General features: G+C 32.2%; 1 protein-coding gene and 1 long non-coding RNA gene across 3 annotated transcripts; both read right to left on the bottom strand.

Moving 5' to 3' along the window:
* Window positions 1-478: 478 nt before the first annotated feature.
* LOC140991644 (protein WVD2-like 4) lies at window positions 479-3,217 on the bottom strand. 2 transcript variants are annotated; one of them, XM_073461727.1, is made up of 8 exons: window positions 3,058-3,217; window positions 2,053-2,572; window positions 1,908-1,960; window positions 1,706-1,786; window positions 1,529-1,607; window positions 1,374-1,445; window positions 1,169-1,276; window positions 479-1,102 (listed from the first exon to the last, which is right to left on the bottom strand). In XM_073461727.1, the coding sequence occupies exons 2-8, from the start codon at window positions 2,554-2,556 to the stop codon at window positions 764-766; spliced, it is 1,236 nt and encodes a 411-aa protein (XP_073317828.1). In that variant the 5' UTR covers window positions 2,557-2,572; window positions 3,058-3,217; the 3' UTR covers window positions 479-763. The 2 variants fall into 2 exon arrangements, with proteins under 2 accessions (XP_073317828.1, XP_073317829.1); XM_073461728.1 differs by having other exon boundaries at window positions 479-1,072.
* A 12,478-nt stretch (window positions 3,218-15,695) lies between these two features.
* On the bottom strand, window positions 15,696-16,672 carry LOC140956391 (uncharacterized). The gene is made up of 3 exons (XR_012171451.1): window positions 16,430-16,672; window positions 15,970-16,052; window positions 15,696-15,759 (listed from the first exon to the last, which is right to left on the bottom strand). It is a non-coding gene; the product is annotated as an uncharacterized lncRNA (long non-coding RNA).
* Window positions 16,673-18,458: the final 1,786 nt, after the last annotated feature.

Below are 18,458 nucleotides of genomic sequence, written 5' to 3'. Positions count from 1 at the left end.
GTAAAGCAAAAGGTCTCCAATATTTCAAAATACGAGGAAAAAGGTTTGTGTTTCAAATTATTTTTACAAATTAATAGACAATGGTTTGATCTAGTTGCTGGAGTTTATTGAATAGATTTATGACCTAAAGAACTTAAAATAATAAATAACGTCTCTGAAAATTTCTCTTCGATTTCACAACTGTGCAATATCTTTTATGGATCCCACCAAAAGGAATCTATTTCTACTGACATGGCCAAAATCAAGAAATTTTAAAAAAATTATTAGAACTTTTTTGATTACCTTTTTAACACATTTTATTTTATTTTTAAGTATAGAAATTTCACCTTCATGGCCCAAAATTATATAGTCCATGATTCGGACCCAGCTAATTTATACTTGCAAAAATTATTCAATTAAAATTATGACAATGTGAAAAAAGGAAATATGTGAGAAATAGGACATCGTAAAAAATAAAATTGAAATTCAGTACAAGAAATGATAAGAATATCAAAATATGATAAAATTAAGCCTCTCATTTTTACATATAATTGTAATATACAGCAGACAACATATGTATATGACTCAAAAACATTAACATATAACAACAATATTCACAACAAAAAGGAAAACTTCATACTGAACTTTTGCAAGAACCACAATTTAAAGTTTGATTAATAAATAAATAAATAAAATCCCTTTAACCTTGAACACCAACTTCAGAAGCAATTACCACCGAAGTTGTTGAACCAAGAAATGCTCCATTTTCATCGGAAAAATTATTTTATGGACATTCTTCAATCTGATTCTCTAGTTCTCGGATTTCTTCTGAGCTAGATGCATTGATTTGCACTTCTTTTTTCTCAGTGTCTCCGTTCTTTACTTTTTCAGCAGCCAAAGATTGTTGAGTACGAGGTTTGGATAGTGAGCTTTTGATGGATTTCTTTACTGAAACGACATTGCCCTTATCATCATTTGCCTCAGAAGCCTTGTCCAACACGTGATTTTCTTTAGTTATGCTTGGACTGAGAGTGGAACCTCCATTTTCGAGCGAGTTCCTAGAAGCGGATTCAGTGTTTTTACGCCTTCCAAGCTTAGGAGATACGGGTCGCGTAGTTGGTATCTGATCCAACGAAAAAACAAAATAAAAAGATAACGTTGATCATCAAGATTTACGGATCTCGTATACCTTCTTAAGTTCAGGTTTTGGAGGAGGATCTTTGTAGAAACTCGGCATAGGTGTAGCTTTAAACGTCAAACTCTTCCTCAATTGCTTAATTTCTGCCTCTTGATTTTCCTAACATATCAAACACAAGAACATAAATCATGAACAAACCAAATTCCATATTAGGTATGAGAATTTAACAGCACATTTGTTTCCTGTCAGTTCGCACCTTGGATTTTGCTTCCAGATTGCTCACTTCAACTTCCTTGGCATGTATTTTCTTCTCAATATTCGAATAAAACTGAATATCAATAGCATGTTATTCATCGCAAGGTTCAATATTTTTTTTGAAAAAAATTGAGATATGTATGCTACATAGTCGACCTCTTTTCTCTTTTCAGCGCGCTCTTCCAATCTAAAAGGGAATGCTGAGACATTAGTCTTCTGTTGAGAAGTAGCATTTCTGTTCAAGTCATGCAAATTCATCAACATTTCCGTTCGATGGGAAAGAAATTTCAGACAAGAAAACGGAAGACAATGAAGTCTAATCAGAAACAATACGATGAAGTAATGGAACCGGTATCATCCTCCTCCTTAACAGGCAACACGTTGTTGATATGTTTCAAATTCTTTTCATCCAATCTTCAAATATAAACAAATAATCAACAATCAGAGCATCATTCAAAGAAAGATTCCATTAAATCACGAGATTCTCAAGTAAACAAAAACCAATGAAGTATAAAGAAAGGCCACTGCGACATACCCATCAGAACTCGGATTTGTCTCATTTCCATTGACATTTACTTGTTTTACTGGCTGAACCAGCAACATACAATTGCTCCATTGTCAGAAAAGATAATGAGAAAGCAAGAAAAAGAATGCGAAAGCATGCCGAAATTAAGGCTTACCCAAGATTGACGAATCTTTGGTGCGTTCCCTGAACTTGTTACGCACTTAAACTGCTCTGCTTTTGCACCATTTTTCTGTGATGACTTCAACGGATATGTATCAACGCTTCTTTTCATAACATCCGAGTGGCGGCCTTTGGCTGGAAACGAAAGGCTCTGACTCAAACTAGGCTTAGTATTCCGGCCAAGCACAACCGATCCCTTCGAGCTAGTAGATTGATTCTTGGATGATTTATTGTTATTTGGACCGTTACCACTGAAATCTCGTTTACTCTGAGTTGATGCTCTACTTTTTGATAAGCATTCAGACAATTTGGATGCTGGTCCAGATGAATCAACACTCTCTTTTTCCTTTACCAAATCTTTGTACACTTCATTTCCACCAGAACCCGGTTCACTGTGGCTGATATTTTCTGTGTCAACCAAAGTTGACCCTTCCCCATTAATTTTCTCTGTGTTAAGCTTCTTTTCTTCTTCAAGTTGAGCTCCATTATTCGATTCCATCCCAGAAAAATGAATCCTAGACAGATCCGCAAAAGCACAAAACAATTACCCAAAATAAAAAGAATCACCCAATTTTCAACTGAATCAAAGCAATCAGCAAACGGAGTAAGCAAATCTGAGACATACGTATAAGAAAGCCCGAGAAAGCAACTTCAAGTCTTGATTTACTAACATTGGATCCAGGACATTAGTTAACTAGGCATATATAAAGTTTGAAAAAAAATATCTTCCAACGTTGTTCGTAAAGCCGGTTCAAGATTTTACAAGGCAAAAACCAAACAGAGCATTATGCTCGAGAAACACCATACTTAACAATCCCAGATTCAAACAAGAGATTCCAGAAAGATCAGAAGGGAAAACCCATAGATCTTGAACAAGTTGGTGTCAATAAACTTAAGCGAAAATCTAGAGTAGCAGTGATCAAAACAGTCAAACTTTGATCCCATTACAGAGCCAGAACAAGATTTGAAGCATTTAAGAACGATGAAAGAGAAGGATTACCTTGTTCGAAGGATATCGGATTGATGATGGCGAGATCGTATTGAAGCAAAACTGTGCTGTAGAGTAGAATTATGAGCGGAAATTTGGATGCTGGTTTCTATAAAAGTTCATGTCGTGTGTTCTTCTACAAAGACTGGTTTCTATCCTTTCAATGGGCAGATGAAATTACCGAAATGACCAGCCACGGGCAATTCCGCCGAAAAACAACAAAGGTAAACAACAGTGATTTATACAATAATCAAATTTTCAAAATTATTTTATTTTATTTTCTGAAGTTAAAAACATTCTAATATTAATTTTAAATTTAGTTTTGACAATTATGTGATTGCTAGAATAAATAATTCTACTAGTCATTTGATTATTACATATACTTACTTCATTTTCTTGCATTTTACTGATCCTATAATCATTTTTTCGTTGAATTTCTCTATTTATTGGTTGGCTCGTTCATCAGATTTCATCAGTTATAAATTTTTTTATATTACACTTTGGACTACCTTATAATAAATTAGATTACTAAGGTTGTAATGTTCATTTCCTAATTATTGAGTTTCTCTCTCCTTGTGTGATATTGTATGAGTATCTCATCGGATAGAGATATTGTTTTTTGTTTCACGCCATGTATAAAAGAAAATAGAAATTCTAATGTCTACTAGTTAGAATGAATGTTCCGCATTGTATCATAAATTATGACATTTGCATGCTTAGAGAAGAGGCATCAAAGGTACTCGAGTTGCTCGGATATTCACTAACCTTGATAAGTTCATGGTACAATCAAGAAGCAACTATTTTAATATATACATACATGTATGCAATAGATTTATTACGGATCTTTATTTTTGAGACGAGTCGACTATGTTCATATTTAAATAATAAGTAATATTTTTATATAAAAAAAATAATAATTTTTCATAAGTAACTAAAATAGGAGAACGTCTCACAAAATTGACTCGTTAGAACATTTAAAAAAAAATTTATGTGATATGTCTATATGTATTATGTTATTCAAATAATTTGAAGTTGTCGTCATGGCTTGAAATTGTGGTCTGTCCCGCGCTTTGTCATATGACATGATATGATGCTTGGTATTCGAGATAACTCAATCTTGTTGGTGGGTAAATTGGATATTTAAAGGGTCTCTTGAAATCATGGAGAGGCGCTTGTCTTATGTTGAGGGAGGGTAAAGACGTAAAAATAACTTTTTCACCAGGAAAAACTGATAAGGGCAATATAGTCAAAACGAAGAAGACAAATGATTGATTCAAAGTGCAAGCAGAAACTGCAGAATAACGTGGGAGTTTAAATAAACTGGTTCGCTTGGTGCCATGGTGGGGTGGGGCTATCCAGCGGAAGCTGACGTGGCTATTTCGAGCATTGTGATTGGTCCTATTCTTGACGTGTTATCACATAGCCTCGATAGCGAGCTGAGTAAATTAGGACAACGTTTTTAAATGTCCAATTATTATTATCATTATTATTTATATTATATATATACATACATATATAATCAAGATTATTTTATTTATTAAATGGAGCGAATCTAATATAAAGTAAAATATAAAACAATAGTATCTGAGCGTATGTTTGAATTAGTGGAGCATGTCAAAGTTTTGATCGAGAGTCAAAAATTTGTTTTTTTTATCAACGTTTTATCGGATGAACTTATAGTACAAAGTGTATTCAATATAGTTTATTTGACAAACGTAAATTCAGATGCTTATCTAAGAAAGAATATCGGCGGCAGATTCAATGTGATAAAAAATATATATATAAGATAATATTACCAATAAATGAAATTATATATACAAATAGATAATTTAAAATGAACCTAATGAATGGTGTATTCCCGTGTGTTGCTAATAAAGACTGGGTGGGTCCATGAAACTTGAGGTTGACAAAGCTCCATCAGAGTGATCTTGGCCGTTGATTTGAGTTAAAGCAATTTCAGGGACCGACGAGGAAAGGGTTGTGGGATATTGTGGGGTGATAGGTTGCGTTCAAAGCTGCCAGCTGGCCTGTACAACTGGATTTTTTGTCAATCCTAATCGATCTCTCAATTATCATCATCATTTTTTTTTTCTTAGAACCGGCAATTGTTACTTTTTCTTTTAATGTATTCTGAAGAAGCTTAAAAAGTTAACTGATACTCCTGTAAGAGCCCGGGTCATGGATGACCCGGGATATCAGATGGATTCCCAAATCAGGGTCAATCTGCAGGATGGATTCTTCTGAAGCCTGGCAGGTGCAAGCCCGGGCTCTACTCCCCGGGCAACCAGACGCCCGGGCTCTTATACAAGCACCCGGGTAACCGACCACCCGAGCCACCTCGAGAATTGAACCACACTTGAGTATATTAATATGGACAATCTTATCTGTCAGAGCAACTTGACTTTGGCGTGTCATATAAGTCATCAGGAGGTGTGGGCGACCGTCCTATCTCTGACACTAATCCAAGTGGTTGACAAAGTCAGATAGGCGGGATGTGACTAGTGTATGATTTGACATGTCAGAATGTAGCCGCCCTACTATCATTAGTAGGTAGCACGAAGAACGAGGTCATCATTACTTCTTCTACTATAAATACCAGGTACTCCCTTTACATTTGGATTCATTGATTCACACCAATATCACACAGTCATCACTTGACTACATTGGTTTTATCGCTTGAGTACCCTGCTGACTTAAGCATCGGAGTGGCCACGCCGGACACCCCTCCGGCGCCCATTCACGAGTTCATCTCCTTGTGTGCAGGTTACAGCTGAAGTCGTATTATAGAGATATGTCTCCTTGCTCTTATTCCCTTCATTAACTTGATAGCAGATCCGGTGGAGCATTCGACCCGGCTCGTCCATTTCACCCGGATCGCATCATTAACATAATAATTGGTAAATCACACTTATCAGATAAATTATACTGAACAAAACTTGTGTAATAAGCTCAAAATTGAGATCACAGAAGTTTGTCATATACTATCATCCAAGTTATCTTTGAGACATAAACCAGTCAATTATTGTTCTTTTCATGAAGTCCTGTGATGTTTAAATGATTTTTATATCATATTAATGAAATGTCTATTTGGATGAGTATAATTAAAACAATTTGATTTCTATTTCTTCAATTAATCAAAATCGTTAAATATATGTGAGTCATAACTATAAATGAATCGAGCCGCTTCACGAACTTTTCGATTTACCTCGATAAATATTCGAATTTATCGAATTCGAGTCGAACTCGAACATGTTCAAAGTTTTTTTTAGCCGAACTCGAACCAAAATTATTTTGTTAGATAGTTCGTGATCGCTCACGAGCTTTAATATTTATTATTATAATATAATTATATCTTAAATATATATATATACACTTCGGACTTTAGATGTTTCGAGCCTTCAAACCTTCATTATCGAACCATACTATTCGACTAATAGTTCGCGAATAGGTTCGAAGCTTTTTAGCCGAATTCAAACTCGAACTTCATTTCGATCCAAACTCGAGCAAAAAAAATTAAAAATTTCGTGCTTCGAATCGAACTCAAACTTGAATATACTTAATTCGAGCCTAATTTGAGCATTAAGTGTTCACTAATATTCTGCTCGACTCGGTTCATTTATACCTCTAATTAGACCCAAAAAAAAAAATTAATCAACCGGACATTTCAAATTCCTTTGTCTCCCCGATGCATAATCATATACATATATTTAAAAATAACAAACATTCTATAATAGCATATTTGCGCTTTCTTTGTTGCATTTTTTTATATGTTTTTATCGAGTCTCACTCTTTTCTTGTTATTTTAAGTATAAATGTAGCGTTTTCTCTTATCTGTCAAGCGATGTTAACATATATAGTAATTTTTTTAGCATCAAATGAAACTTCGTTAACCCTTATTTTTATGGAAAAATAAAATAAAAATTAATTATTATAAATCCATACGTACACCAAACATATGGATCTCATTAAGGATTGGCGAAAGCACCAAATGTGAAATACACGAGGAATTAACAGAGTGCACATTTTTGTTGAGAAAACTTATATATTACTTTTTTTAATGTACAATATACATTTCGTGTTAAATAATTTTACAAAAAATCAGAGATATATTAAAATTAATAATTTTAAAGATGATTTTATAATCAATTGAAATAATTATTCAAGTACGATAATTTCTTGTTATTTTTAAAATCCATGTTGTTTTATGTTTTTAGATTATGGCATAGTTGTAGATAGTATAAATATTGTTAAAAAAAATTTAAAGATATATGCTTTTATATCACTATAATTTTACATATTTTATATAGTATATTATATACAATAAATATATCCTTTTAGAAAACAAATTTCAATTTCTGAATATTGCAACCGAAATAAAACATCAAATTAATTGTTTATTGTTTTTATAAATTATTATTGCTGATCATTTTTTTTTCCTAATATTGAGGCTGTCGAATATTTATTTTTAGGCCTAACAAATTTATTGCAGCTAAGTTCCGGATTTGGTCATATGCATGTTTGATGACATAATATATGTAAGTGTAGATTCCTCTCTTTCTTTGGAAGTAAAGGAGGTAGTCTGACATTCTAGATTCTTGTATTTGCAGCGACAATGATATATTATTTTACAATAATTAATCTTATAAGTTTGACTAGCTAGGAAGGCGAGCATCCATTTATTATTCTACACAAAAAAAATTTATGAAAGCCCTTGGTTTTTCTTCTAAGGACGTCGACTAGGCGGGTGCAGAAAAAGCCAGGAAACTTCGTGCAAAGTTTCGAGACCAATTGGAAGTATGCAGTAAGTGTATAAATTGTGTCCCCGTTTTTAGCCCTTTTGTTCATTCTACTCAGTAATAATTACTAAACATTTAGAAACCCACATATGTCCAACGTTTCTGGCAGCTCCAAAAACAATACGATGTTTGATTCTGATCGTTCCAACGAGAAGGAGAAGAAGAAGAAGATGGCAGTAGCAGTAATATTGCTTTCTTCGGACAAGGATATCACCAAAGTCGAGAGCATGACGAATATCAATTCTTACCAGCCATTACCAGTCCGAGGAGCCATAAAGCGCCGGATTTTCACAGAACTTCTTCGTTCCTCAAGGAACTGTTTCCAGGGTTTTGTCTGTCTCTTTACAGGACGAGATTTATCTGTCGGGAGGTTGGATGAAAAATAAAGCTGTTCTTCCATGTTAACCGTCCTGGAAGCTTACCTATACCTACAACTTAATTTAAATTTCCTTTCCGTCTTTTGTTTTTCAGCTTTTTCCTGTTGATCATGTGAGGTATGATTGTTAGTCCTTAATTTGTGTCATTTTTCAGAAAGTGATATATATATTCCTCGTCAGTTCATCGTATTTTATAGATAGATATATACCCGTGCTGTAATATTAATTCATAAATAAAATACAGTCCTTGTGCTTTTCGTGTTCATTTGATCTGATATGTAGCTCTATACTGTATATCAATCGGCGGCTTGCTAGAGAAAACGTGGCCGGGATCATAAAACTAAGACATGTTTTCATTTAGATTTCCAAATTTACATGAAAAATACGTTCAAGTTTCCAGATTCATCGTTCAAAATATATTTCTTTGGAAAGCTCATACTATGATGAGAAATTCTCCTATGGAATTTCTAGCAACAACAGGTGCACTCATACATATTGCCCAAAGTGGAAGACAAGAAAATGGTAGGCCGGACTGAACCTCCTTTATATCTAACAAATCTAGTACTCTTATGTCGGTTATATCGAACACCAATACAGAAGGACTGTAGAAACTAGCTAGTCCTTTACTGGACATGGATCGGCAGAATGCTAGCTACAAGCTCCATGCAATTTACTGCTGTACTACGTTCGATGGAGCCATCAGAGTATTCTGGGAAGTGCAAGTACTACAACATAGTCACCGGCCACCACCTGCCGGCTTTCTAACTTCACTTCTATTTTCTGGTCATTCCGCTGTGTCGATCACTGGCAGTATAAGATATCTGCAGCCCCCCTTAGACATATATTAATTTGATCATCCCATGTATTTTTTCATGTGAACCTGGAACGTGTTATTTCATGTGAATTTAATCAAATTATTAAATGGAAACAGAGTACTGGTACTATATGTTAATTTGTTCATCCCATGCACCTTCTCTCTGTATACATAATACACACACACACAGACACATTATACATGTATTTTTTAGTAGACCTACGCATGAATTTCATTTTCCTGTATTTCAACAAAAAATATCAGAAAAGGGGTTTTTAATTTTTAATTTTCTATTATGATTAAAATATAATATTTAAATTGTAAATTTTATATTTAATTTTTTTAAAAAAAATCGGTTAATTCTGTTTTAGTGAGAAATCGGTTCGGTTAACTTGTACTCCAACAATTCAGTTAAACCGGTTTTTGATTAATTCGGTTCGGTTTTTACGCCCTAATCCAGTCAACTGTCAATTATGTTCACTATAAAAGCCCTCTTCTTTTTATTTATTAACTATTATTATTATTATTCTTATTTCTTGCAAGTAATTTTTCTAATTTCGTATAAGTAAATAATATTTTTAAAATTTCTAATTTTTTTAGTATATCTCTGACAATTTAGTTTTCGGACGGAACGCCGACCCTAATCGATCAATTTATACCAAGGCAAGCAGATCACTAGAAGGAATATTTTAAAAATATTTATATCATTTTGTATGAAATAATTATTCTACTGGGTCAAATATTTGTGTACGAATTTATTAATATAATCACATGTTAAATCCATGTTTTTTTAAAATTAAATATAATATAATAATTACAGTAATTATTATTTAATATTTATTGAGTATTAGAGGAAATAAATTTTATAATAATTCTGAAATACTTTTTAGAAATATAAGAGAATTCAGAGCCAAGTACCTGAGCATCAGCAACATATTTAAAATAATGTATTTAACACATTATTATAAATATAGAACTATTTCATTTGCTTAAAGAAATATTTAACATAATTTCTTAAATTATTGTTCTGACAATTAAATCTAATCATATATCAAAAAAAATTAAAGAAAATCAAATTTAACATTTTGCCCACGCGCCACGCAGTATCAAGCGTATTGCAGACGTCGTGCATCAAATGGCCAGACTCCTCGGAAAAAATCAAAGTCCACTAATGTATGATTAATATTTTAAAAAAAAATTTGAAAGCAATAAAAACATAATAATCCCATCCCTATCATTAAAGATTGGAAACGCGAGTGCAACATATATAATATAATATATTGTTTTAGGTGGTATATTAGTTAAATGTGAAAATTAAGATAATGTTTGTAAATGATTTTTATAAATTTACAGAACTTCGTAAAAGAATATTTGCAAAGATTATCTAAGTCATTAATATGTCTTGATTTTACATATCTACGCGCTCTTTTCTTTCAGAGAATCTTTTAATTTTCTTTTCTGAACTATTTTATTAATGAGGAGGGAGATAACAGAGAATGTGATTGCACACGATCTAGGGATTATTATCTTTTGATATTTCTGTTCTACCTCATCATAAAAACAAAAATTGTACGTATGTCTCTACACATTAAAGACTCACAGCCTATTGGATACATTAACCAAATTACCTGAAACATTAGTTGATAACTTTATTTTGAATTTAACTTAACAGACAACACATAATTATTCAAATATAAGCTCATATAAATAAAATTGATCCAACAAAACTTACAATAAAACTTGTATAAAAGAGCCTCATGGATGATCCGGAGATGCCAACTGGATCGACCACCAGGGAGTGGTATGACTAATCGTCCTGAAATAGCCCGTTGCAAGATTTTACAAACCACTATTACTTTGCGGCAAGTAGTTACTATTTCCGGTAGTCAGGACTAGAGATCTTAGTTCCGTATGATGTCCGAACTGGATCTACTAAATCATAACATCAATCCCACCACGGACATGCCTTCGTCCCTATTGTTTATGGGGAAAGTACTGCATGGGTACTCTCTCTGGTCCCAATTTATTGTGGATGCTAAAGGCTATAATGATTATTCTATGTTATATTTTGAGTATTTCTCTACTTATTGGTTAATTGCTTGTTCTTGGATCATCAATATATATGTCAACTTACATAAAAATACGAGAGATTTATGTGATATAACGATATTAGAATATGAGGGGAAAAAAACTCTAGTATAATATAGACTAACCCAGACTGCTATCGGTGAGCGTAGGTGGTCTAAGGTTCCCCACACGAACGGAATTTAAAGGGCCCAAACTTTCCATTTAAACCCAGACCCATTTGTGGGTCCAATAAAGCCGAGTCTCTGTTGAGGACTTGGAGGCCCTTTTTAAATCCATTGAATTAATTTGACGGTTTAGACGTTAGAGCTCTCGCTAATAGTAGCTTATCGCTAATATTTAAGAAATAATCAAATTTAATATCATTGGAGTAAGGTACTGAAAATTATGATTTGATATCGAAAATTACGGACGTGTTCAATGTGTTAAATAGAGTAAATTCAAATTCATATACTAATTATAGTATTTTAATTACAATAACTTTTAAATGCTTCCAATATTGTAAGGATTTGAAATGACACTTCATCATTTCTCAATGTCATATCAGTATTTTCTAATGACACATCAGTATTTTCAGAAGTCATGTTAGTACTTAAAAAAAAAACAAATTAAAGCAAAGATTTAACCTAATTAATATGACCAAAACATAAAATAGACAAACTTAGATAACCATTTTAGCTATTTTCTCATTAATAATTCTTATTGGTGTTTAACTATTTAGGTTCAAATAAATCTTGAATAGATGTTTGAATATTTTGAAACCTTTAATATAATTTTAATATAATAAACAATGTATTGAAATGAATGATATAATAATATATGCACTGAAATGAATGATATAATAATTATTAAATAATATTAATAAAAAAATATCATTATATATGCAATATTTTTTACATATTAGAGCATCCGCATATAACACCCACCACCTCATCAAAAATCGTAGGGTCCACATGCCACATACACATTACATTAACACATCTATTCTCCCACATTCATTTTAACATTCACATTCATTATTTGTAGGTCTCGCTGTCCACTCATTCATCTTACTCTTATTTTAAATTAAATATATTCACTTTCAAATTTTTTAAGAAATTTGAATTATTATTATTTTATATTAATAATAATATGTTTTTATATATTTAATACGTAAAATCATTTAATTTTATGAGTGTCATTTATTTAAAATTAAAAAATTATTATAAACCTAAAATCATTTTAACCTGTGGGATGATTGTCATTGCAGTAGCTTGCAACACGTCCCCAGAAAGCTTTCGCCTTTTGATCATTGGCGATGATTGGGTCATCGCTGATAGTGACAAACGATCTCGCTAAGACCTCGTCTTCAACCTTTCTCCAGGTTGACCGTTTTTTTCTACCCTCAGCGCCAGAATCCACATTCTCCAAATTTACGACTTCAATTGGGGATTCACGGTCGGACAATTGAGTCTCTGGGACGAAAGTCGGAGTGGCCGGTTCATTTTCCGTCGGAGAAATAAATGGCATACTGGTTGCATGTGAATTAGATGAATAGTTTGGTGGATATGGATTATATAGATAATTTGGTGGATATGAATTGTAAGGATAATTTAGTGGATATGGATTATGTGGATAATTTGGTGGGTATGGAAAATATGGATATTTTGGTGGAATTTCTGAATTTTGGGAAGAAGTATTTTCTTCCGGTTTTTTTGGATAACTGACGAAATTTCTAAAAAACCCTCGGTAATTTTCATCCATTTCGGAACAAAGTAGGATTTAAGAAATTTTTGAAAAAAAATTGAATTTGAGATGATGAAAATAGAAGAGAGAAGATTTTTGGATTGAAGACTGAAGAATAATATGTTTTGATATTTGAAATAATTTGTGTAGTGTGTGAATATTTATAGATGAATATATTATTTTTTTTATTAAACTAGTCGTTAATTAACCGTTAACACAATTTTTTAATTTTAAAAACAAAAACAACAGTTAGTTTTTAATTTAACATTATTTTTTAATTTATTTTATTTTTCGAATTTTTTTTAAAACATACAAATTTGAAATTTAAATCAATATTCATCACGTGTGTGGGGCCCGCGTTCAGAGACAGTTTTAAATATCCGTCGCCAATAGCGACAGTTTATTAAAAATCGTCGCTAATTATCGAATTTTTTTTAAAAAAAAACTGACACAGGGGCGTTCATACACCGACGCCCACTCATATTGGAGAGTAGGTGTTAAAAGGGTGTTATAACATCCCTTTAACACCCAATATGGGTACCCTTATAAATGAAGATGTTAGCTTCGAAGAATTCCACCTAAAATCACACTTAGCCGCCGAAGTAAAAACCGTACTATACCGATGGATTAGTATTTTCCTGTTTGAAACCTTAAATTTTCAATTATATCGGCTGGTAATTGCAAATCTTAAATCCACAAACTTATCTATCGTTTCACATCACAAATTAAAACACACAATTTTTATAAACTTCTCCGCACAATCAAAAAATAAAAATAAAAAACAATTTTTGTTGAATCGTATCACTTCACATAATCATTCTAATTTTTTTTATTTATTACTATCATAAATATATGTTTATCATTAAAAAAATAAATTATAATAGCCATCATAATTAATTAATAAATAATATGTTTTTGTTTTATTTAATAGATTCATAATACAATTCAATTTAATAATTATTATATATTTAGTGTCTGATTCAAACATGTATATACAATTTACGAGCTACCGTTCATGAATATGAATATGATGATATGCATAAATAAGGTGAGAATAAAGAATATGTACGTTTTTTAAACTCCCATATTTTTTCAACTCTTGAACAAAGATAGACCAGCCTGTTTCAAATTTTATGGAAAATGTAGTTATGTTGCTTTTTTAACCTTCTAAGTTGATCATGAAGTCCAATGGGAAAATGAGATAATTTTTACTTTATATTTAGTTTTGTTTACGAACAAATAATTTAATAAAAATATTATTAAAAGTTCAAAACCTTAAATATAAGATACAATACTATAAATCCATACGTACAAGAGTGTGTCTCATGTGAGACCGTCTCACGGATCTTAATCTGTGAAACGGGTCAACCCTACCCATATTCACAATAAAAAGTAATACTCTTAGCATAAAAAGTAATACTTTTTCATGGATGACCCAAATAAGAGACCCGTCTCACAAATACGACCAGTGAGACAGTCTCACACAAGTTTTTGCCTACGTACAATTGGTAGAAAAATACCCACAACCCCTTGGATCAACTCCAAATAATTAATCAAACCATATAGTATCCATTAATTTTGTATTTCATGTCACATGTCAAATAATATCTTATAAATGACATTATTATTATTATTATTATTATTATTATTATTATTATTATTGAATATTTTTTTTGGTCTTTTATGTCTGTCTCTTTGAGATTTCTTGTCCTTAATGTTATAAAATTTCAGTTTTAATATTTCATCATTAGATTTTTGGCAATTTTAATTATTTCTCACTGAAATTGCTGATGTGACACTATACATGTCAGCGTCACATCATAAAAATAACTAAAATTGCCCAAAAAATAGATAAAACACATATTAAACTGACATTTGATAATATAGAATATAGAGTTTAATTTAGTAGTGTTCCGATTTCAATTTGGATATAATTAAGGATTTGAGAACGCACCAAAATGTGAAATGTAGGAGGAATCAACTAAGTGCATTTTTGTTCTGCTTAGTAATTGATTTTAGTTGTCAAATAATTATAGGACAAAACACCATATATCTTTAATTTTTTCGACATTATTAATACTAATCTATACTAATGTCATAATAGATGGGGACGTAAAGTAACAGTCTTGGTGCTCGTGTGACTGTATCACCGACATCTAAAATATAAAATAATATTGTTTTAAAACATCAAAATTTTTTAAAATATTTAATTAATTATCTAAAAAATTAAAAAAATCATTTTCAAAATTCTTAATTTTAATATACTTTCTAATTATTTTTTTATTTTTATTATTCTTGCTCACTTTTTTCATTAATTCCGGTGATTTTGTTTGTGTGTGTGTGTGTGTGTGTGTGTGATACTGATCAAAATTAAAAAATAATTAGAATAGGTGATACTGATCAAAAAATAATTTTAAACAAAGCTTATTTGGTTATATAAATTTTTTTTAATATTTTATTATTCTTGCTCACTTTTTTCATTAATTCCGGCGCCAAATCACAAATGATGCTTCACAAATTTTGATATTAAGTTATTACTAGGCAATGTCACCTCAATTTTTGAGGTGTTTTACCCAAATTTATAGTTTAATACATGATTATTTAAGATTTATAGTTTAATACATGATTATTTATATTTTTTTAGAGTAATTAATCATGTATTTATATTTGTGTATGTCTTATGTAACAATGTAATTTTAGAGCTGTATGTATTATAAGTATAACAATTTTTTATTTTCTTTTATAGCAGTATTCATACATTTAGTATTTCAAGTTAGTAATGTGCTTAACAGAATAAGAAATTTGGGAAACCAATTAATTTATAAAGCGAAATAGCTAATGCTCTTGGTTCATTGTTTGATGTCCTCTCCCTCGGATCACTGGCTATTCGGGCACATATTTCGATTTACCTTCTCTTCTGGGTAAAGAGACCCCTGACTCATAATGGAGATTTCCACCATGTGTAAAATTTTTGAAAATATTAGAAACGTAGAGATTTTAGTGCTAAACCTAAGAAAGTACTACATGTACAAAAGCCGCTTCTCGGTCAATATTTTCGTAAATCAAAGATAAATATGGAGTTTAAACATGGCAAAGTTTAGAGTGTAACCCAACCAACTCCATGTACCGTTGGCACCCAGCAATGGATCCACAGACTTGGTGGACGCCTATCAGGCTATCACCTACCTGCAGTCTCGGACTCGCCTCCACCTACCGCATGGATATATAATAATTCACCCACCAAAACATATCCAAGGCTCAAGGAAAGTTCCTTTCACAGAACAAGGACATGTTTGACACACAAAGAAGGATAATGATGCGTGTCACACAAGAATACAAGTCAATAAAACCATGTTCTTGAAAATACTCATTAGTTAATCTGTAACAAATTGCATCCGAAAATAATCAAAGGAAAAAGAAGATCCGAAGCATTTTCTTTAAACTGATCAACACGATAATCTTTTTCATTTTCATCATTTTATTACAGTGAGTTACAACAAAATTTGCTGCTAAGATAATTGTATCGAGACAATGTAGACTAAAGATACAAATAAGTTCCCAAAAAAATCTTCACATTTTCTTCTCACCCCATATCAAAATTATCTTCACTTGGTTTTGATACTCACTCTTTCCCCACCTGCAATGATCACAGCAGCTGTCATATCTAAGAACAAGCCATGCCCCACCACTCCTTCAAGTGCAGCAATCTCCTTCCCTGCCGCACCCGAATCCTTAATCGGAGTCTTGAAATACAAATCCACAATATAGTTCGAATTCTCAGTAACATATGGCTTCACATTTCCATCCAATCTGAGCTTCGCGTTACACCCCTATCCCTTAGACATTTCTTGTAGTCTCACCAAATTGTAGTTCCAGCAGAACTGAACAACCTCCACACGCATTATGAGAGCAAATACCAGTTTAGAGTCATCCACCACTACGCCGAATTTATCGGAAGCGGCTTCAACCATTTTTTCACGCAAAAGGTTTCTCTCAACTGAATAATAACCCATGCTTCGACCCTTGTCAACAAAAACCAAGACGTCTACCTCTAAAGAGCTTATTTCTCATCACAGATTTTCTTGCTACTGATCGTTACCCTTTTTCTCACCCTCGGATAACGGTGCCTCTTCTTTTGCCTTTGGTTTCTCTTAACTATCTTTTCCTTCGACACTCAAATTTTCAAGAAGATCAGCAGCTTCATTGGCTTCTTGATTTCTATTTTCTTAAACAGGTTCTATATTTGTGCTCTGATTTTTGTTGCCGTGGAGGCAGAAGTGTATTACACGTGTACATGTGTTTACGGGATACCGGGCCAAAACTGGCCAATTCTATAGATAGATTACTGATATGCCACGAAATCACAGCTCCACGTCACTTGTGCAGCCGACTTTCATTTGGTCAATAAGTAACTGTGGAATTAGTTTTCAATATTATGTTCGAATTCTCCAACAAAGAAATTGTCAACCGGAATTAACTTATTGGTCCCCATCCAATTAAAAGAATATTGCTCCAAAATTCTCAAATTGATGGTGTGAATGCAAGCTTAATGAAACTTAACAAAAATCATATGAGAATTCAATATATAAAGTAATTAATGCGTAATTTATATTATTGATCTGAAACAATTTATGCTATAATATTCTCAAGTTTTTTTTATGAAAGCCCTTATAAAAATTTCGTTTATAACAAATACCCACTTAGAAAATATACCGAAATATCGAAATACCGTACCGAAAAAATACCGAAATTACCGAAAAATCGATATACCGAAAATTTTCGGTATCGGTATGTAATTATTTTTTTCGGTATTTCGGTATATACCGAAATACCGAAAATAGTTTTTTTATTATTATTTTTTTAAAATTTAAGTTCGGTATACCGACAAAATTTTCGGTGTCGGTACGATATCCGGTATGAATTTTTTCATATCGGAAATTCGATATACCTTCCGGTATCGATTCCATACCGATATTTACGGTACGGTATACGGTACCGTAGTTCGGTACGGTATACCGGAATACCATATCGTACCTACCTCTATATGGCTCTATTCGAGTTAGAATTTTAAACTATAGAATCTTTTAATATTTTAAATTGATTTACTCGAATTAATATAATATTAATCCAAAATTATACGAAATTTATATATAATTTTTTTTTAAAAAAATTAGTCCGCCCGGTCTTTAGCGCGGGCGGAAAGCTATTTATTAGGAAACTTCGGCGAAATGAAAAGTCCTCCCTCCATTTCTATCCAGAACTATAAATAAACACAATCATCATAGTATCACATACATATAAAAATATACATACCTTAATATTCTCTTTGAGAACAACAAAATGTTCGATTCTCATGATATCAACGAGAAGGCCGCAGCACTATTGCTTTCTACGGGAAAGGATATCAACAAACTCAAGAAGTACATCACACCCAATTCTTACCCGCCATTGCCAGTCCGAGGTGCAATAAAGCGCCGGATTTTCTCCCGACTTCTTCATAGTTTAAGGATCTGTTTCCAGGGTTTTGTTCGTCTCTTCGCTGGACAAGATTGATATGATTTGTTGTAAGTTATGAATGAATGATGTTCTGCAATGTTAGATGTCCCGACTTTTTTG

The sequence above is a fragment of the Primulina huaijiensis genome, chromosome 13 (assembly GCF_012295235.1).
Source record: "Primulina huaijiensis isolate GDHJ02 chromosome 13, ASM1229523v2, whole genome shotgun sequence".
NCBI classification, from domain to species: domain Eukaryota; kingdom Viridiplantae; phylum Streptophyta; class Magnoliopsida; order Lamiales; family Gesneriaceae; genus Primulina; species Primulina huaijiensis.
This window is presented reverse-complemented; position numbering and strand designations above follow the sequence as displayed.